The sequence below is a fragment of the Octodon degus genome, unplaced genomic scaffold (genome assembly GCF_000260255.1).
Source record: "Octodon degus isolate 3935 unplaced genomic scaffold, OctDeg1.0 scaffold00079, whole genome shotgun sequence".
Classification (NCBI taxonomy): domain Eukaryota; kingdom Metazoa; phylum Chordata; class Mammalia; order Rodentia; family Octodontidae; genus Octodon; species Octodon degus.
The window spans coordinates 2,104,083-2,125,508 of record NW_004524655.1 but is presented as its reverse complement, the minus strand read 5'-3'; the positions used below and the strand labels follow the sequence as shown (position 1 = coordinate 2,125,508).

Genomic DNA, 21,426 nt, shown 5'->3' with positions numbered 1-21,426 from the left:
ACATCAGTGATGATTCAGCACAAGGAAATTTTTAAAAATGCTGAGATTCCATCTTACTCTAGAAAGAATGGCTATTATTAAGAAATCAACCAATAACAAATGCTGGTGGGGCTGTAGGGGAAAAGGAATCATTCTCTACTATTGGTTGGAGTGTAGGCTGGTGTAACTGCTGTGGAAATCAGTGTGGAAATTCCTCAAAAAACTAGGACTAGAGGTTCAGTCCTAGTTTGACTCAGTTATTCCTCTTCTCAGTATCTTCATGAAAGAATTAAAAACATCATACCATGGTGGAAACTGGGCAATGGTGGCACATGCCTGTAATCCCATGCCAAGGAGTCTGAGATACGAGGATTACTATAAGTCTGAGCTGCATAGTGAGACCCTGTACCAAATGAAAGAAAGAAAAAGAAAGAAAGAAAGAATTTTAAAAATTCATTAAAATGAAAATACAACCACCAAACCCTGTTAAGGAAAAATAAAAAGTGGACCATTATACCATACTGATACATGCAGACACGTTTATAGCAGCACAGTGTATAATAGCTAAATTTTAGAAACAACCCAAGTGCCTATCAACTAGCAAATGGATTTTTTTTTTTTTTTTTTTTTTTTTTTTTTTTTGTATTTTGAGACAGAGTTTCCCTGTGTAGCTCAGCATAGCTTTGAGCTCACTACGTAGCTCAGGCTGGCCTCAAACTTGTGGTAGTACGCTGCCTCAGCCTCCCAAGTACTGGGATTACAGGCATCTGCCGCCATGCCCTAGTTTAGAGAACTTTTAAACAGAAGCAACATCTTAGAGATGACTTTTCAGGTGATGCTTGCCCAGCCTTGTTTAGTAATACGCTTTTGTTTCATCAGGTGGATGTGCTTATGAGCTGTTTTGAGGAGTGAGGAGGTGCTATAATTGGCCTTAGGCCAAAGTTAATAACTTGGAGAAAATAGACCACTGTAGTTAACTTAGAAGCGATTCTTCTCTTTGATACCTTGTTTTTATCAGTTTTTGTGTAGAGAATATGAAAGTAGGATGCTTCAGTAAATTTTTGTGATCAGAAGCAAATTTTAAAAATGAAATGCCATACTGTGGTTTCTCTTCAGATCTTATAAATCTTTTTCATTTTAAAAAATGAAATATCAATTAAAAGCCCATTTACAAACTGTATTATGTCAATAATTTTTTATTGGGCATCATATATACAGCAGTGTCCTTCATTACTACTTTTAGAGCAAATTTTCTTTCAGCTTTTATTAGTGCATGTTTGTCATACATGATCCCATAACTTGAGAGAGTTGGCTTGTGGACCTGACACATCTCAGTTCTTTTTCCATTCCTTTTCTTTCCTCTTCCTTAGCCCCTTTCTGTCTCTTGATCCCCTGCCCATTTAAAAAAGACCCATTTCCCTACTTCTATAATCTTTTATTTTGCTATTTATTTATATTTTGGGCTTCTCATATAAGAAACATCATGCAATACTGAAGCTTGTATGTCTGATTTATTTCACTTACAGTTATAGTCTCAAGGTGTGTGGGCTTTTCTGTGACTCATGACTAATGTTTCCCCTTCTTTAAGGCAAGGTGGGACTCTGTTGTGTATAAATATATTTTCTTTATTCCCAGGTACATTTCATTATCTAATCTTTGACAAAGGATCCAAAAACATGCACTGCAGAAAAAAATAGCCTCTTTTATAAATGGTGCTGGGAAAACTCTGGCTATCCACATGCATAAGATTGACTCTTGACCCGTATCTTGTGTGTGTGTGTGTGTGTGTGTGTGTGTGTGTGTGTGTGTTTGAAACAGGATTTCACTATGTAATTCAGGGTAGCCTTGAGCTCACTTTGTAGCTCAGGTTGATTTTGAAATCACAGTGATCCTCCTGCCTCAGCCTCCCGAGTGCTGATGACACATATATCTGATCATGTACTAAAATAAAATAAAAATAGATCAGGGATCTAAATGTTAAAATAAATCAGCAGTTTTAACCTTATTATAGTGTTTTTAAGTTTATGAATTTGGTGTTACTGTATTAAATCACATATATACAAAATCTGTTTGTCATTGTTCCTAGAATCATTTAAAAGCCAGTTGAGACTCATTTCAGGAGTTGCCTTTTGATTTTGTTCATAAACCACTTTGTTTTAAGTAAGCCTTTTGAATTTAGTTTCCTTATTTGTTTGCCTTAGCACAGTTTGGATGCTTACCATGCACTGGGCACTGACAAAGTAGAAAATTTGATGATTTTGTTTTTAGGAGTATAGGGTGAAAGGGGAAACACTCTACATAGTAACTTTCAAGAGTTCCAGATGCATCATACTTAGTTTTTCATATTTATCTGGCAACTTTAGTTAGTTAACAAGTGATTTTATTATGTTACCTGTGTAAAGTCAGCTAGAAGTTTTTCTCTTCACCCCAAGTTGAACAGAGGTTAGCTTCCCCAGATTGCTGGTAAAAGCATCTGGAGCTCCTGTTTCACAATGTATTTCCTACCTCAGTGTACAATCTCATTCTTTTTTAGTGAGCATTTGTCCTGTGCTTTCACATTCTTTCTTCATGGAGAAAGTAATGTGTGCACCAGTGTGGAGATTGCCCAGCACCAGCCCATCTATTTGATCAATGAGGAGCATATACACATGGCTCAGTCTTCACCTGCACCATTTCAAGGTGAGTGAATGGTACCATTCCTGCTCTCCCCCCGCCCCGCCCCAAATGAACAGCAACCTTTCCCAGTCAGCTTTGCAGTGTGACATGGGGTCTGAAGCGGGCATCTTAAAGGTGAGTGGAAGGGCCAGTTTTTAAGGACAAATGGAACAACTAAGCAGTAGTAACTTCTTACTTGTGGAAACTTACAGCATATCACATGCATGGTCTTACATGGTAGCTGTATTGAAGCATCAGATGCACATCATTCTTTCCTTATTTCCCAGAAATAACCCAAGTGATATTTGAAAAATATCATGCAGCAAATAATTAAATTATATCAATGAAGTTTCATTATTGTGTTTGTTAGCACAGTGTTAATGTCTTACAGATGTTTGTTTTTAAAACTTAAAATTTGAAATTTCAACCAAAATTATTAGTTTTATTTTCTTATAATTATATACCATACTGTTAATAAGTACTTGATTATAATTTTACTTAGTACATTTGTAGCTTCATTGATTTTCATTTTTACCATCTAGATATCCCAAAATAACTTCATGCCCTTTTGACCTGACTGAGCATTCTAAATCTTTATTTTTATCTTTGGGATTCAGAATTTATATTGCGCCTGAGCCATACAGGAAAAGTCTTTTTTAGTTTATCTGGTATATCCTTAGTAGAGATATATGGTTGAAATAGTCTTAGTATATTACACAGATCATAATTTTAAAACATTGATACATCAATAAACTTAGCTAAAATATTAAGTTGTCCCAGAATCCTGTTATGTGAATATTTGGCCTATGTTTAATTTTAGTTTTGGTTTTCTACATACTTTTATTTTTAGAAAATTTTTCCCTTGTACTCAGGATGGAATGTAGGGACAGTATCTGCACTATATCTCCAGCTCTTTAAATTTTTTAAAACTTTTTTTAATTTTTGAGACAGGGTCTTCTTAAATTGCTCAAGCTGGCCTCAATGTTGTGATGCCTCATCCGCTTGAGCCCCTGGGAATTCAGGCATGGACTACATTATTCTGATTTAATTTGATGAATCAGTTTCTTGCCCTAAAGATAATTAAGTCTTTTTTTTTTTTTAAAGGTTAAAAAGGACCATTGAATCCTCATTTAACTGTGTTCTAATTATTACCTAAAATCCTTTTGCCCCATTCAGAGGTACTTTATCATTTTGAAAATTCTTTTTTTTTTTAATGTATGAACTACTGTTAAATTCAAAACAACCCAATTCTCAAAACGTACTTTTACAAATTGTGCCGTATATGCTGTTATGGAGTATCAGGAGTAATTCAAATTCTCCATTTCCTTGAGTAGCAAAAGTTAGAAGGTCATCTTTTATCTTAGACTTTTATCCCTTAAAAATATTTGTTTATTGTAATAATAGAAGAAATTTTTGGTCTTAAGGAAAGAGACAAGACCTTTCTAATGTTTTAAGTTGGAAAAGAAGCCTTTAGGAATACCAGAACATCAGAAAGACTGCATAAATTATGTGACGTCTACACCTATTTGTCTCTTGATGGATATGACACATCATCCAATTGTTGGAAAAAATGAAAAGTTAACAAAAAAAATCCCACCTAATAACTGTGCAAACTTTTTTCTAAAAAATAAAAGTAAGAGAATAGTGACCTTTGTTCTCAGATACAAAATTATCAGAGAGGCTGAGATACTTACTTGAGGATAAGAAAAAAGTGGGCTGTTGACAACCTCGTGTTAGCTGTTTGTTTGTGTCTAACTCAGTAAAAATGACATCAAGGTCAAGAACTGAAGAAATAGAAGGACTTTTATTTTGTTACCTTGAGTTAAATTTTTACCTGAGTCGTTTCATCAGTATATCTCCGAAACAGTCATAACTAAAATACTAGATAAGGTTATGTTCAAGGTACATACATTAAGACATTTCTTTTATTACAAGTTGTATTCGTGCTGTATTATTCAGTCATTTCTACAGGTATTTGGGAAGTCTCAGAAATCACAGGCAGAATGTTCTAGCCCACGTAGGAGCTGTGTATTGACTTTTATTTGTTATGGAAGATCCTGTGTTCATACTGTATAAACTGTTACTAAGGAGATATGTATAGGTTTTAATGTATAGGTAGTTTATATATTTTGTGTTAGTGTAGTTGGTAATGTAATACTATCACTATTGATTTCCTTCAAAAATTGATGGGACTAATAAATAATAAATACTAAAATAAAACTTTAAAAATTATACTTTACAAGGCATTAGGAAATGCAGAGCAATGAGCATTAAGTGGGGCTGTGCTCTAACCCAGTGGTGGTGAATTTACGACATAGTGTGTCAGCCAAACTGTTTGTATCAGTGACAGCTCCAAAATTTGCCATCAGTGCTGTAGCCTAAAATTACCATATATGTGGTATCATGTGTAAGTAGGAATTACTCCTCTAATGTGTAGCATAATGTTTGTCTTCCCTTTTGTAGTACTGGTAAGTCCTTATGGCTTAAATGGCACACTGACAGGCCAAGCATACAAGATGTCAGATCCAGCCACCCGCAAGTTGATTGAAGAATGGCAGTATTTCTACCCGATGGTGCTAAAAAAGAAAGAGGAATCAAAAGAGGAAGAGGAATTGGGATATGATGATGATTTCCCTGTAGCAGTTGAAGTGATTGTTGGTAAGAGAAAGTGTTTTGCCCAAAGAACTTCATTCTGTCTTCATCTTTAATTTAAAAGATAATCATTCAGAATCATCCATAATTTTCCCATCTTTTTTTTTTTTCTCTTGACACAGCAGTATATGCTAAGTAGTTATCTTCCCTGAAGCACCAATGGTCCCTGTATTCCAAATGCTATTATTACCATGTTGGAACAGCTACCAAGAAAAGAATGAAACATAGCACTTTTGATAGCACTTCATTTTCCTGTTGAGTTGTGACCCAGACCACGGGAATAATGAAGTTGGCAATCTTGTGTGAACTCATTCTCAGGCCTGGCACTCTTCTTATTCTTTCCTTACAGGTGGTGTTCGGATGGTCTACCCATCGGCTTTTGTTTTGATCTCTCAGAATGACATCCCAGTTCCTCAGAGTGTTGCCAGTGCTGGAGGCCATATCACCATTGGGCAGCAAGGCCTTAGCAGTGTAAAGGACCCTAGTAACTGTGGGATGCCTCTCACCCCTCCCACCTCTCCTGAACAGGCTGTCATTGGTGAGTATAATCAAGGAGTGTCCTGCATAGAGAAGATTCCAGAAAGCCTTTAGTTCCACTGCTTGGAACAGGTGAGCACCTGAAAAAAGTTCCTGGTGGAAAGATTGGAGGTCAGAGTAACCTAAGGATTTTACAGAATGAAGAAAGAACTTTATAAAGAAGCAAAATTTGTGTGCTTCAGAATTTTCAGTTGTGTCCTATATTAGTTTTTACTCTACTTGAAATGTCTTGTTATAAATTTTGCACACACATTACCCTTTAACATGTATGTCCATGTTTACACTCACAGAAGCAGAATGTGAATTTTGTACTTGTGTCCGTATTTACACACATAGGGAAGAGTATGGAAGTTGCTTTTAAAAACAAAAACAAATGGAGAATTCTAAACCAGTAAGTGGTTGAAGCATTTGTCTAAATGATTATTGCTAACCAAGGATGCATCTTAGGTAATTCTTTTTCTAATTTAAAGTTAATACAAGGCTGGCAAAGTAACTCAGTGGACTAAGTGCCTGCTTAGGCAAGCGCAGGGACTGGGGTTGATCCTGGTACCATGACCTATGCCAGCCCTACCCTGGGGCACACTGAGCCAGTGATGGAGTCCAGGCGTGGTGGCGCATGCCTGTAATCCCAGCTGCTGGGGAGGCTGAAAACAGGAGGATCGCTATGAGTCTGAACTGTGTAGTGAGACCCTGTCCCCCCCCGCCAAAAAAAAAAAAAAAAATTGAAGTTAATAGTAGCAGCTAAGAGCTATAAATTAATATTTTGTCCCATCACTAGAGTGTTTGCATTAGTAATAGATACAAATGTGAAAATTTTAACAGTTTCAGTATTCTTTCTTTATGGAAAAATACAGAAATTGATTATATTGGGAGTATTTTCACCTTCTTTGTTGAGTAGTTTATTTCCTATATTTTGTTGTTGTAGTTGACCTAATTGAAAAATCTTACTACTAAGAAAAACGCACTCATCATACTTGAGCTGAAATGAGATCATGGACATTTAATGTGGGCCATGTTGGCAGGAACATTAAAGTAAATAAAATCTTGGCCAAATATCTGTTAAACTTGGCTATATCTTTGCTAAACTTTGAAAACAAACCATCTAATGTGATAAACACTTACGTGGTCATTTCTGTGGGAATTAAATAAGATACTGTTTCAGAGTTTCTAGCATGTTGTTTATCACATAATGGGCATTCAAAAATGTCCATGGTTGAAGAACGTATTGGGGAGGGGGAGACTTTGTGATTCAACGAACTAATTTTAAAACCTGGCCAAGGCAGGGGATGTAATTCAGTGCCTGCCTGACTAGCGCCAGGTCCTGAGTTCAATTCCTGGTACCAGAAACCAAAACAAAATAAAATAAAAAAATAAGGCTAAATGGGATCATGTGGCTCTAAGATCCCAGGCCCCTCATCACCTTCTTTCTTGTTAGGGGCCAGGGTATAGCTCAGCAGTGCAGCACCTGCTGGTCAAGTGTGAGGTTATGAGTTTGATTCCTGCTACCAAATCAATCAATCCTGGCTGTACCTTTCACAATGTGAATATCTTACTGAATTCTTACATTTTTTTCTGAACCTGTTTATTTCTCTGTTAAATACATACTTTTCAGGGTTGTTTAAAAAATTAGGTAGTATACATGAAAGTTTTTGGTAAACAACACAGTATATACAAATGGTAACTTTAAGAAGTTTAGAGCAGTAGTCAAATCTCCAGAGTCAGCATGTATTATTAAGTCACTTGGAAAGAGTCACTTAGATGCTGTATGGGAGACAGAGACTACATGGAATCTGTTTTTAAAAGTCTCATAGCTGGGAATATACCTCAATGGCACAGTGCTTGCCTGGCAAGTGTAATGTCCTGAGTTTTATTCCTGGTACAAAAAAGAAAAAGTCATGTAGTTCCTGGTGAAAAAAAAAATGTACAGTTGGCTCTGTTGTGTCCATAGGCCACTCATCCACGGATTCAGCCAACTGCAAATTAAAAATATTCAAGAAAAAACAGCTGCATCTCCACTGAATATATAGCAAATTCTTTTGCTTGTCAGTGTTACCTGTAAAAGACAGTATGCAGCAGTTACAGTGTGTTATATATTATAATAATCTAGAGATAATGTATGCAGCAGGATGTAAAGAAAGACTCCTGGTTAGCCTTGTCATTCTAACATTGAGCATTGCCATGCTTTCCTAGATTAGGGACAGAGTTAATAGCTTTTCCCCAGAGGGCAGAGAGTCTCCTATTATCAGAGAATCTGGGCGGGACAAATAGTTTTGGTGAAATTACTCATGCCTTATCTGGATAGGTAGGCCTACTTGGCTGTTAGGTTTGATATATGGAGGTATTTGGAGTTAACAACGTTCAATATGCATTTAACAACTTAGAATATAAGCCTTGTTTAATTCCATGTAAGACAGCACCCATATTTTAGTTCAATCATTAAATGCTACTGAGAAGCATTGATCCAACTTTAATCAACAAAGCGTCTATGGCTTGTGTTCCTGTATCTTCTCAGGTTTAGGTCATAAATTATTCCCTTATGATACCACAAGCACATAATCTCTTTAGCTGTTTTTAGTGTGTTTAGGGAAGAAAAGCTTGTCATATAATTCTGCTTTTTTTTTTTTTTTTTTTTTTTTTTTTTTTAAATAGGCATTTGAAAACCAACTGTAAAGTTGAAATGAATTATTTTGTGTGATGAACCATATCAGAAAATCTTTTAAAATAAAGCATAGAACAAAGGACCAAATTTCTTGTCTCTTTTATCTTGTTTATCCTATAACAGTACTTTTTTGGGGGAATAAGAAGTTTAGTTCTTAAGAATGTAGGTATTTAGGTTTTCTTTTTAAAAACAGAAGTAAGCCTAACCATTCAGTCCCGTTCAGTCCTACTGAATAGTTTGTGTTACACAGTTGCTTCTTTCCTTTTTTCCAGAGTGCTTAAGTGACTATTTTGGTCAAGATGTTTTGTACCATTTTTGTAGTGCGAACAAAACTCATGTTTATTAAATCAAACAGATGAAAGTAATTGAATCAGAATTTAGTGTTGGAAAGTGACTTCAGTATTTGTCTTGCAGGAGATAGACTAACCAGTAGGATCATCAGTGATTGAAGTGAATATAGTTAGAACAAATAGATCGTATATCAACTGTAGCTGGAAAAATGAAGTGAAGATATTAGAGAGAAACCAGTGAAATTTTCATCTGCTGACATAAAATGTTGAGACAATCTTTTTCAGTATTTTAGTGCCGAGTACCAAGGTTTCATAGTGTCAGGCATGGGAACAAACAGTTCCATGCACAAATTTGAAATTTGACCTTGTTAAGAGCTTTGTGCTAAGTGCTTTCCCGTGCCCAGGCACTGTGTGCTGTTGTTATACAACTACTTTGTTAAGTGAGTATACATTTCCTACTACTGTTTTGTTCTGTTTTAAAACTTGTGTTTAATTTTAAAAATTCAAGATAATCATTGCATGCTTTCATCTGTAATATTACAACTGTGGCACCTCTTTTCTAAGTACCTTCAGTCTATGTGGGGCAGGAGTGCCTCTATTTTTGTTCCCTGATAGATATGTGAATGAATGTTGATTAGATCAGCTGCTTTAGGGAATCAGAAAAACAATCTTTACAGTTTTTGGAGGAAAGGTGAGCCAAGACATCTTTACACAAATTTTACTCATTGCTACAAATAGTATGATTCCTAGGGATTAGAGAAAAAATAAATAAATGCAAGGATATGTTTCAACAGTTAAAATGCATATTTTAAAATACAGGTGGGGTACCAGAAACCCCTAACACTCTATTTGCCCTTTTTCCAGGTGAGAGTGGAGGTATGCAAAGTGCTACCAGTCACTTAGGTTCCCAAGATGGGGGCATGATAACTATGCACAGTCCAAAGAGATCGGGGAAGATTCCTCCAAAACTCCACAATCATATGGTCCATCGAGTCTGGAAGGAATGCATCCTCAACAGAAGCCAGTCCAAGTATGTTTTTTGGATTATGCCTGGATCTTGGTTTAGTAGCTGTCTCCGCGATAACCACATGAAAAGGGCCAGTCACAGTATTGTGAACAGACTTGAGCTCATCTAATTGTTGTTTCTTCTTTTTGAAATTAATAGAGTAAATTGAGAACAAAGACATTAAAATCAAGACATTTAGCTTGCTTGATTTGGTTATCCAAGAGATTTTTTGTAGTTCCTGGTGATCATTTAAAGATTGGCATAGTGGTGCTGTGACATTTGCCAGTGGGGGCAGCTTGGAGATTCACCCTGATTATCAAGGTGATCAGTGGGTTTGATCTTCCTTTGTATGCCAGTTTGTGAGTGCTTCCCATTTTGCTATTGTACACTGGTCTTATGTTTTAAATAACAGGATATAACTGCATTCATAACAGTTAAAGGTGTATATCAGCTGCTGTTTGCTGTTTTGAGGAAACCATATTATTTTCTTTCCCTATTCAATTTTCCTTTCTTTTGTCCCTTCTTCTCTCTTTGCCTGCCTTCCTTAATCTGCTTTTGGGGGAAAATCATTGAAAGAAACTTCCAGTGATTATTATAACTGCCTAAGTGGTAGTAACAGGTCAATAAATGCTATTTCACTTACCAAGACTGACGTGAACATAATGAGCAACAGTTTCATGTTTGTTTTAATATGGGTGAGATGCTCTTGTTCTTAACTGATACAAGTAGACACATGAGCTTTGATTTTCTGGACCAGAAGAAATGTAGACCGCCTTCTCAGTAGCTGCTAGGAACTTAACTCATGTGTGTGTCAATTAATTACTATTGCTCCTTCTCCTACTCCTTCTCCTTCTCCTACTCCTACTCCTTCTCCTTCTTTCTCTTCCTTTTCTTCCTCCTCCTCTCTTCTTCCTCCTCCTCCTCTCTTCTTCCCCTTCTCCCCCTCTCCCTTTCTCCTCCTCCTTTTCCTCTCCCTCCACCCCCTTCCCCTTTCTCCTTTTCTTTGAGACAGGGCAAGCCTTGTAGTTGAGACTAACCTCAAGAAAGAGGCAGACCTTCTGCCTCAGCCTCCCAAGTGATGTAATTACATGTGTGTGCCACTATGCCTGACTAAGTATTTCTTAATGATTACTCTTCAGGGCCGGCCAAATAGCTCTGTGGATCAGAGTGCCTGCAAGCAGGCACAGGAGCTAGGGGTTTGATCCCTGGGCCTGCCGTGGTGGTGCGCACCTGTAATCCCAGCTCTTGGGAGGCTGTAAACAGGTGGATCACTATGAGTTCAATCTAATAGTGAAACCCTGAACACCCTGTAGGCCCTTCCCTAAAATACAAAAAGAAAAAAAAAAAGATTACTCTTCAGAATTTTATATACAGATTCAAAACCTGTCCTTTGGACCTATTTCTCATAATTCATACATATTTCACAAAAGAGCATTTAAGCGTAGGCCACAGAAGTTGCAATAGATAAAATTTAAAATAATTGCAGTAAAGAACTGTGTTAATAACTTTTCTCTTGTTGCTGAGACAAAATACTCAACACCCAAAGTTAAAGGAAAGGTTTATTTAGTTCACAGTTTGTAGAGGTTTTAGTCCATAATTGGCTGAGTCCAAGGTAGGGTGGCATATGGCAAAGGGGCAACCACGCATGGCAGCAGAGAGTACCAAAAACAACAACAAAGGCCAAAACACGCATCTGTCTGTGTTCCTTATGTTATATCCAGTCCACCAGGGTTAGGGCAGTGCCAGTCCAATCAATGACTGATCCAGCAATCACCCACCCTTAATTCCTGTACTCTTAATCCCACCATTGCATTAGAAATCAGTTCTAGATTCAGCCCACCTCCAAAAACCCCTATGACCCTATGAGGCTTTGGGGGACATCTGGATACAAACCATAAGACAATTCACAAAGCATTCTAGAATTTAAAAAATCTCTGTCAGTCAGAAATAATCCTTTCCTTTAGCATAATTGGCATAGATATTTCTACTTCTGTTTGCAAGCTTAGATAATTTTTAAATTGAACTCCCACCCACCCCATTTACCATTTTTCGTTTTTACCACTACCAACCCTGTTTCTCTGTCAGGTCTAATAGACTTCAGCTCTCTATTACCTGCCCATAATAGGGAGGTAAGAAATCTAGGAAGGTAGTGAAGGGTAGGGGGCAAAAAAATACCATGTAGAGATACCAGTGACATACTTGGCAGTATGAGTTGTAGTAAAATTAGCAATGTACAAAGATTGACCCAATTCTTACTCTCATTATGTAATAATAGAGGATATGTTTTGCTACCAGTTATCAATGACCTATAGGAGATAGTTTTGTAGCATATCTTTTAGTTTTAGCTTGGAATGCTAGTAAAGCTGTAGGAATTTTACAGTAATTTTAAAATCAGAATGTATATAATTTGCTGATGCTGTGAAAAGTGATAATGTAAAATACAGGTTATTTGTGTGTAATTTAGATGTCCCTTTAAAAAAGCAACAACTAATAATACCTGATGTTCTATTGCTATATATATCACTTAAGTTAAAATGTACATTAAGCTTAGGTAGGAATATTTTGAAATCGCTTGTTGCGTGAAGCAAGTAGTTTTTTTTTCCTTTTAGTTGCTGTGACCCAGGGTATCAGGAAGACACCAGTACAGTGTAAAATGTATTCAAGTCTTTAACATTTTTTTCCCAAGGGAGTGAGTGTTATTTCATATTTGCAGTCACATTTTTAATCTTTTTAGGAGGAGCCAAATGTCAACTCCAACTCTTGAAGAAGAGCCTGCTAGCAGTCCTGCTACTTGGGATTTTGTGGATCCAACCCAAAGAGTCAGCTGTTCTTGTTCCAGGTGAGTAGTAAAAATAGGCAAAAAATTGGTCAAGAAAGAATAATGGTCTACTGTGTTGGCTTATTTCCTGGCCTGTCAGACCACTGAGTTGTTTTGTTTTAAATCTTCTTTCTCATTAGTGGAAAAAGAAACAGCCTGTTCTTATATGCCAGTGGCACAATGTTATTGTTGGTTCTCAGAAAGAGCTTATTAGACATCTAGCTCTGTCACCATATTGTTCCTACAAAATATTTCTGGTTAACTACTTCAAAAGGAGCCAAGCTTTTGTGGTGGTGCATGCCTCTGATCCCACCACTCCGGAGGCTGTGGTAAGGATCACAAGTCTGAGGCCAGCCTGGACTACCTAGCAAGACCTTGTCTCAACAAAACAAAATACTACCCCCCCACTCCCTAAAACTATATAATTGCTAGCCATTTAAATGATTTTACTTAACTCCTGTTAGTGTTGAAGTAGAGCTACATATTGGAAATAGTAGGCTTGAGTTAATGCAATTTTGATTAAGTAGAACTTCTGTAGTTACTGTTGATTGCGGTAGCATTTTTTGATGACTGAAGCAGATATTTGGTAAAATCATTGTAGTTATGGTATCTTAATTGCTCATTCATTTGGGTATTTAGGTAGGACCCTAAATTGTTTTCTATAGAAAATTTTTGCATTTTTTAAAGGTATTCACTGTGAAGAATTAGTTCTTAACATTTTTTAAGTGTTTGTAGGGTCTTACCTCCTACTTTACCTGACTGACAGAGTGCATTTTTATAATTTTTCACTTGCTGGACAATGTAGAGCAACTCTACTTCTAAACTTTGTATTTATGTGTTTTCAAATGCTCAGTACTTAGGAAAAAGTTCAGGATAGATAAATATATTTAGAAGATTTCCATTGATTTCTGTAGTTTAGATTGGGGTTCTCATTATGATATTAGCGAATTGACTTCAGAGAAGGGAGATGACCCATACGCCACCTAAGAATATATGCAAAGATTCTCTATCAAGTTTTGCTTTAGTGGTCACCAATTTGTTACATCAGCCTTTCTCATGGTTGATTTTTCCAGGAGGATGCATTTAGCAAAGCTTTTTTTTTTTTTTTTTTTTGGTACTGGAGATTGAACTGAGGACCTTGCTCTTGCCAGCCAAGCACGTATTCTGCTGAGCTATCTCCCCAGCTCCAAAAGCTGGGAAGGTAGGAACCGGGGATTGAACTCAGGTCCTTGCGCTTGCCAGGCAAGCACTTACTCTACTGAGCTATCTCCCCAGCCCCAAGATGCATTTAAAGAAGTTGCCTTCTCGGTAAAAACCCATTCTTACAGTGATATACTTAGCATATACAAAACCCTGGGCTCAGTCCCCAGTACTACATGGAAGGAAAGGACAGGAAAGGTGAAAGGGGAGAGGGAAAGAGAGAGGAGAGGAAAAGAGGGAACTTTCCCCTTTGTCATGTAAGGATCTCTCTCTGCTTGTAAGATAGGTGTAGTATGTTTCAGCTGAATATATGTTTTACTTTTTGCTCTAGGCTTGTGTTTACTATGTAAGAAAAGGTATTTTTCTGCTAACATTGATTTATGGACAACTCATGGCCAAATAACAGGTTTTCTTACAGCTGTATGTATATACGGCATCATTGCTGTTAACTTTCAAATATCTCTCTAGATGCAGCTTCTCACTCTACTTTGGTCTTACACATTTTTTAGGGTGACTTTCAGAAATACTGAAAGTGAATGGAGGGAAACCTAAAAGGGAAGTCCTGGATTTCAGTCCTGGAAGTACTGAAAAATAAAAAGAAGAAAATAGATAAAGCAATCTCTTTAATATTGACATATCTCTTTCCCCACATACCAGGTCCTTTATTGTGATCATTTTGTTTTCTCAGCTTAAAAACTTAAATCATTTATTTTTCTTCATTTTCTAGTCTGTCATTGCATTTTACAGTAACTTCTTTTGAAATGTCTATTACAAAAAACAAAAAACAACAACAACAACAACAACAACAAAAAAAAAAAAACCCTAAGGGGCCAGGGAGATGGCCCAGTAGAATAAGTGCTTCCCTGGCAAGCGCAAGGTCTGAGTTCAATTCCCGGTTCCACCAAAAAAAAAAAAAAAAAAAAAAAAGAACTGTCTATTAGTCTTTTCTCCATTCTTTCAGCTACCATGTCTATAGTATTCCATGTCTGGCCCTGACTCTCATTTTTTCTGCCTATTGACCAGGGGGCCTTCAGAGCCTACTCTCAGTGCTGCTTGTTCTGGTCAGGTTCCTTTCCTGCTCAAGATTATCCACTTTACAAAGTCCTTAATTTGAAGAGTCTGCCATAAATTACCTATAAAGGGACTGGTGCAGTTAAATGCTCTCTGAGAAAATCCAAATCAGAAAGTTTTTATGTGAAAGAGTTTGAGTTTATGTTTCATAAAAAAGCATCTTTAAAATTATAATTGAGATAGTTTTCTGATGACAGCTGTCACTGAGGTAGTGGGCTCTTGTTGTTTGAAGCATATCTATACTACTGCATAGCTTTATGCTTAAACAATCTTCTTCAAAGTCAGGAATTTTTATTTTGTTGTTTTGGTGAAGCCAAGATGTAAGCAAGAGTATTATCAGATTATCTGCTGTAGGATTACCAAACCCACTATGAAATGGTCCACTCCTTGTATTATTTAATGGCCTTATAGAGCAGGGTAGCCATCCTGCTGTCCCACTAAACCATCCTATTATGCCACACAAATCGGCTTTACTGCCCACTAGGGCATCATTTAGTGCAATGCAGCAGTAATTTAATGCCACCCTAGTGGCCTCAGAGAGTTACTGCTGCACCGCAGGAGAGCTTCCATCTTTTTCCCCTGGAAGTGATTTATATATTGGGAAGTACTGGCTGACCTGCTGTATAACTTTGTTGTACAGATTAAACCTTGGCCTCATCTCGTGGGCCCTCACTGAGTCGTTTCTCACACCTGTGCTTGCCAAGTGCGCTAGGATGTGAGCACAGTTGGTATTATTGCTTAGTGGTTCAGAGGCATCTGTGTGTGTGTGCTGCTTTATAACCTTACTTCTGCCGTGTGTTAATGTGTAGCTGTGAGAGCCAACTGTTATCTTTTGTCCCATCTCTCCTGGACATACAGTTTTTGGATATTTATCTTATTAAGTGTTCTTAAGATTGACTCATCACTTTCTCAGTTTGGAGGAGATTTACACAGAAATTTTATTCTCAGTTTCAAATACTGTAAGCTTTACAAACCATTCCATATTAAAATTAGCTAAGAGTGTTACAAAGTACAAATAGGAAAATTTGATTTTCTCTAAGCACATGATTTTGTAATGATTCTTACAGTTTTCAAATGCAGTATGAGGCCCTTACCTCCAATTGGAAGGAGTTGGTCTTTATTTGAATCAGTAATTTTGTTCAAGATAGTATTATATTAGTTTGTGTCTCATCTTAGTAATTCCATTTTTGCTTATTTTATTTAAAGAGAAAAAAATAATTAAAAAATTAGAAACACTACAGAATTTCACAAAACAAAATAGCTCAACAATGGTTGGTAGGGCCAGTGAATAGTTCAGTGGACTAAGCACCTGCTTAGGCAAGTGCAGGAACCAGGGTTCGATCCCTGGCACCACATACCTCGCCAGCCCCACCCCAGACATGGTGAGTCAGCCACTGAGACCAGGTGTAGTGACGCATGCCTGTAATCTCAGCACTGGGGAAGCTGAAAACAGGAGGATCAGTGTGAGTCTGGGCTGCACAGTGAGACCTGTACCAAATACATATTAAAAAAGAAAGTAATGGTTGCTATATTGTATACTGTTGTCTTCAAAGTGGTTTTTCAGGTTACCAGATAAAAGCATGCAAAGTTGGTCAAAAAATTAAGTATTAATTGTTCCTTTAAATAAAACAGTAGTTATTGCTCAGTCCATTTTTTGTCTGTTTGACTTGTATGTGACTAATTCTTCATGTTCCATCAATCTACATAGCATTTTAATCATTATAAATGTAATTAGAGCCCACAATTCATTAGATGTATTAGTTACCTAATGTATGTATAGGAACATAAAACTTTGTCAGCACTACCTGTTTTATAATGTCACAGTGATGCATTATTTTGATCTGTGTTTGTTGACTTGAGTGTGACTCTCATTTCAGGCACAAACTTCTAAAGCGCTGTGCAGCAGGGCCCAGCCGACCTCCCACAATATCGCAACCAGGGCTCAGTGCAGGATCATCATCTTCATCTTTACCGCCTCCTGCTTCTTCTAAGCACAAAGCAACAGAAAGACAAGAAAAAGGAGACAAGTTGCAGAAAAGGCCCTTGATACCATTTCACCACAGGCCCTCAGTGGCTGAAGACTTATGCATGGAGCAAGATACATCAGGACAGAAGCTGGGGTTGGCAGGGATAGATTCCTCCTTAGAGGTGTCTAGTAGTAGGAAGTATGATAAACAAATGGCTGTGCCTTCCAGAAATACAAGCAAGCAAATGAATCTGAATCCTATGGATTCCCCTCATTCCCCTATTTCCCCCTTGCCACCAACACTTAGCCCTCAGCCAAGAGGTCAAGAAACAGAGAGTTTGGACCCACCATCTGTCCCTGTGAATCCAGCCCTCTATGGAAATGGGCTAGAGCTTCAGCAGTTGTCTACCCTGGATGACAGAACTGTCCTCGTAGGCCAAAGACTGCCTCTGATGGCAGAGGTCAGTGAGACAGCCTTATACTGTGGTATTCGGCCCTCACACCCAGAGTCTTCAGATAAGTGGTGGCATAGTTTTCGTCTCCCGCCCAGTGATGATGCTGAGTTCAGGCCTCCAGAGCTGCAGGGTGAGAGATGTGATGCCAAAATGGAGGTGAATGCAGAGAGCACTGCATTGCAAAGGTAAGGTGACTCTCGGTGCTGCCCACTGGGCACCCACCACGAGGGCCAGGACTCTCTTCATGCCTCTTTGCTGAGCCTTCAGGCTTGAGTGAATGAAACCAGACTTTTCTTAACACAGAGATAAATTCCTCTGTAGTGGTCTCTGGCAATCATAAGCGTGAGAAACAAATGGTCATGCCGTTTCTCTGCATATAGAAAAATTTAAAAAATAAAATACTAAGCTAGCAATGTAGCTCTCTTGCCTAGCATGTGTGAGACCCTGAATTAAGTCCTCAGTACCTCAAAACGAAACAAATACAAAACTTTTTTAGCACATAAGTCATTATTTAAATACACTTACGATGTTTTAATACACTCAGTATGTATTTATTTTTGACCTGCTGATTGTTATTTAAGGAATATAATGAGGCTGTGTATGGCTGTGTATGTGTTGGTGCTTCTGAGCAAGGCTTTGCACATGCTCAGGAATGCATTGTGTGTATTTATTGGTAATAGCTTTAGTGTTTTTAGAAAACATTCTTAAGATTACTAGTTTTATTTAATTGTGAATATAGTTCTTGGAAAGAACATCATAATGTAGCAGAATTGTTTGGATATTTTTTTACAGTTTTATTTTTTAAATTCCTTGAATTATGAATTCTACTCTTTAAAAAATTACATTGTTCATCTCATTTAAATTGTCATTTACTTTCCCATTTAGACTCTTAGCACAACCTAACAAACGGTTTAAAATCTGGCAAGATAAGCCGTCCCAGATGCAGCCACTCCACTTCCTTGACCCATTGCCTCTGTCACAACCTGGAGACAGTTTGGGAGAAGTCAATGACCCATATACCTTTGAGGATGGTGACATAAAATACATCTTCACAGCAAATAAGAAATGCAAACAAGGGACAGAGAAGGATTTGCTGAAAAAGAATAAGGTACCACTTACTGTAGAGCGAGTGTAGCATGGTGTGGGTTTCTGTGTCAGTGCAACACGTGTGGGAAGACTTGAGGCAGAATGTTTGAGGTAGTCTTGCCTGATTGCTCTGTCCCCATATTCATGCTCTTGGTACTATTGTATTGAACAGCGTATTGTTCTTTTTTATGTCATGGCTCACCTTTGTTTAAAAGTCAGCCGAACATAAATGAAGCCGCATATTTCCAGGCTATAGCTTGTACGGTGCATGTTTCCTCTCATGCTAATTCTTGTTGGCCTATGCTCCCTGCTTATTTTTTTCTAAATATTATTCAAAAATACACAAAATGTGAAAAAAGTTATAATAGTATTTACTATTCTTTGAGCGCCTATTATACTTACCGTGTTGCGCGCTATTCCTTTATAGTCTCTGAATTAATGTCAATACTATCCATAGACTGTCAGCATTAATTTTACTGGTTCCATTGTAATGAAAGTGAGTACTGGGTGTGTCTGCTGTCTTTAACCTTAAATTCAAAGACATTCTAAAATACCAGGCCATCTAGAGAGGTGTTCTTGAGAGTAGAGGAAGTATAGTGATTACAAGAGGCCAGCGTAGCTTAGGGGAATGATTTTTAGAATCTTTTTACAGAGATCTCTGCAGATCTAGAAGATTCAATCTAAAATTAAGCATCTAAAATGTTACTAAAGGCAGCTTTTAACACCATGGCAGGTCTGTAATCAAATGCCACCAGTACTATTTAGGAATAAACCATTGATTAACTGAGAATACTTCACAGGATTGAGGGGAAAGTGGGGGAATACTTGGTTCTATTTAAATTTCAGAGCAAGAACATACCATTTATTTCCTTTGGTTGCATAGACCATGGTTTATCATACTTGTGCTCATAACAAGTTCCATTCTACCCTCTAATTCTTTGTGTTCTCCCTCATATTCCACACTTTGGGTTGGTGTTCATGTGTTTTGTTTGGCTGAATTTATTATACAGTCAGAGGATGGATTTGGTACCAAGGATGTCACTACACCAGGTCATTCCACGCCGGTGCCTGATGGGAAAAATGCCATGTCTATTTTCAGTTCTGCTACTAAAACAGGTGTGTACAATGATTATTTGCCTCACTTGGATTGTTGCTAAAATAAAATGTGAGGGAGATTCTTATTGTTACAGCAATAATTTGATCTCACCTTTAAGATATTTTTCATAGTTTGTTTTTCAGTTCCTTTCAAAACTGATAAACATATTTGAAAATAATTAGCTCTAAATTTGAAACCATAGGGAAAAAAGTTCACAGGCAAATCTTGTTCATTGAGACCCATGTCCCCTCCTCACTCGTTCTTGCTGGATGAAGCTGCTCACTCTGTCTCTTTTGCCTCCTCTCCTACAGATGTCCGGCAGGATAATGCTGCTGGCAGAGCTGGCTCCAGTAGCCTTACGCAGGTGACAGATTTGGCACCTTCCCTCCATGACTTAGACAACATCTTTGATAATTCTGATGATGATGAACTTGGGGTGAGTCTGCCACTAGCTACACATAAAATTGTTCACTGAATGGGAGGACTTTATGTCAATGTTTTGGTATTTCTCTATCGTTTTATTTACTATAGTTGGTGGCTCTTGAGAGGTTCTTAATGTTCTTTTAAAATGTTTGTGTACTTGAGAAGATTCAAGAAGTGATAATGTAGTGTGTAGCACTCCTTGGATTCTGCTTGATGACTTTTTCTTAGTGATGTTGCAGTTATAAACATTAAAATGTTTCCCCACCACCACCTCTTCACCCATGGTAGTAGGGAATGAACCCAGGACCATTTCACTGAGCAGCATTCCCAGCTCTTCTTTAATTTTTTATTTTGAGACAGGGTTTCACTAAGTTAGTAAGTTGCCTGGGCTGGGTTCAACATCATAGCCCTGCCTCAGTTCTAGGATTGTAGTTGTGTACCACTATGCCCAGCTTGACATTTATTTAATCCTTCTGAATGTTATGAAATGAATAGAAATGCATTAAATGCAACCCTTTACTTCAGAGGTTACAATAATACCTGCAAAACTTTTTATTCATCTAATCAGAGATTAGTCTACATTTTGGGTGTATTTTTTGTGCATATGTGAGGTCATGGTATTGTGGTAGAGAATTTAATTTATACACAGAGACGTTAAATTAATTTAAAAAATTAATATGATTACAAGAACAGATAAGAGTTATAAAGCTCTTTGTAAATCAGTTGTGCTATAAGAATCAATCAGTTTGTCTTCTCAGTTTCCTAATCACCTGTCTTCCTTTGGGCAAAAGGAAGTGCCTGTGAGTTCTAGGGGACCTGGAGTGACTAAGAGAGGTTCTCTTTTCAAAGAAGTCAGCTCATTAGTTTATTTTTCTTTCATTTATTCCCTTACCTACCTATGAATGTATTTGAAAATAATTACTTCTAAATTTGAAACCATAGGGAGAAGTTCACAGGCACATCTTGTTCATGGAGACCCATGTCCTCTCCTCACTTGTTCTTGCTGGATGAAGCTGCTCACTCTGTCTCTGGCCTCCTCTCCCACAGATGTCCGGCAGGATAATGCTGCTGGCAGAGCTGGCTGCAGTAGCTTGCTAAAATTCCTTTGTAGCAAGTACTGAGGCAAATCATCAGATTTGCAAATATGGTTAAATTACTGCCCTTATACTTGAGGCACTCACAGACTTACAGAGAAACAGCACAAGAATATGGTGGGATATACTTGTAAGTGCTGTGGCAGACCAGAATCTGAAGATGCTGAAGTTTCAGATGCAGAGCAGCAGAATTTAAGGCTTACGGTTTAAGTAGTAATCTGATTTCCTATTTTAAAATAAAATATAGCTAATTAGCAAACATTATATACTACTAGTGTTCTAAGGACTTTGGAGATAGCAGGATTACAGTGGCTTTGAAGGATGAATTTGACTTGAAATATGCAAAGACAGATGGGACAGTGGGGGGGGGGCATTAATTTGAATGAGCCCAGATTAAGCAACAAGAAAGGAAGTGATAGGCTTTGGAGGACAGCAAACA

General features: G+C 37.6%; 1 protein-coding gene across 2 annotated transcripts in view; it reads left to right on the top strand.

Annotated features, from left to right (window-relative positions):
- Positions 1-21,426, top strand: part of Med13l (mediator complex subunit 13 like) — a 318,553-nt gene that overhangs the window by 252,809 nt on the left and 44,318 nt on the right. For both annotated transcript variants that reach the window (XM_023721026.1, XM_004636219.2), the window contains exons 5-13: positions 2,513-2,658; positions 5,098-5,292; positions 5,636-5,824; positions 9,637-9,802; positions 12,513-12,617; positions 16,745-17,473; positions 18,174-18,396; positions 19,385-19,490; positions 19,782-19,906. In XM_023721026.1, coding sequence (XP_023576794.1) covers positions 2,513-2,658; positions 5,098-5,292; positions 5,636-5,824; positions 9,637-9,802; positions 12,513-12,617; positions 16,745-17,473; positions 18,174-18,396; positions 19,385-19,490; positions 19,782-19,906 — 1,984 coding nt within the window. The remainder of the gene's footprint in view (positions 1-2,512; positions 2,659-5,097; positions 5,293-5,635; positions 5,825-9,636; positions 9,803-12,512; positions 12,618-16,744; positions 17,474-18,173; positions 18,397-19,384; positions 19,491-19,781; positions 19,907-21,426) is intronic.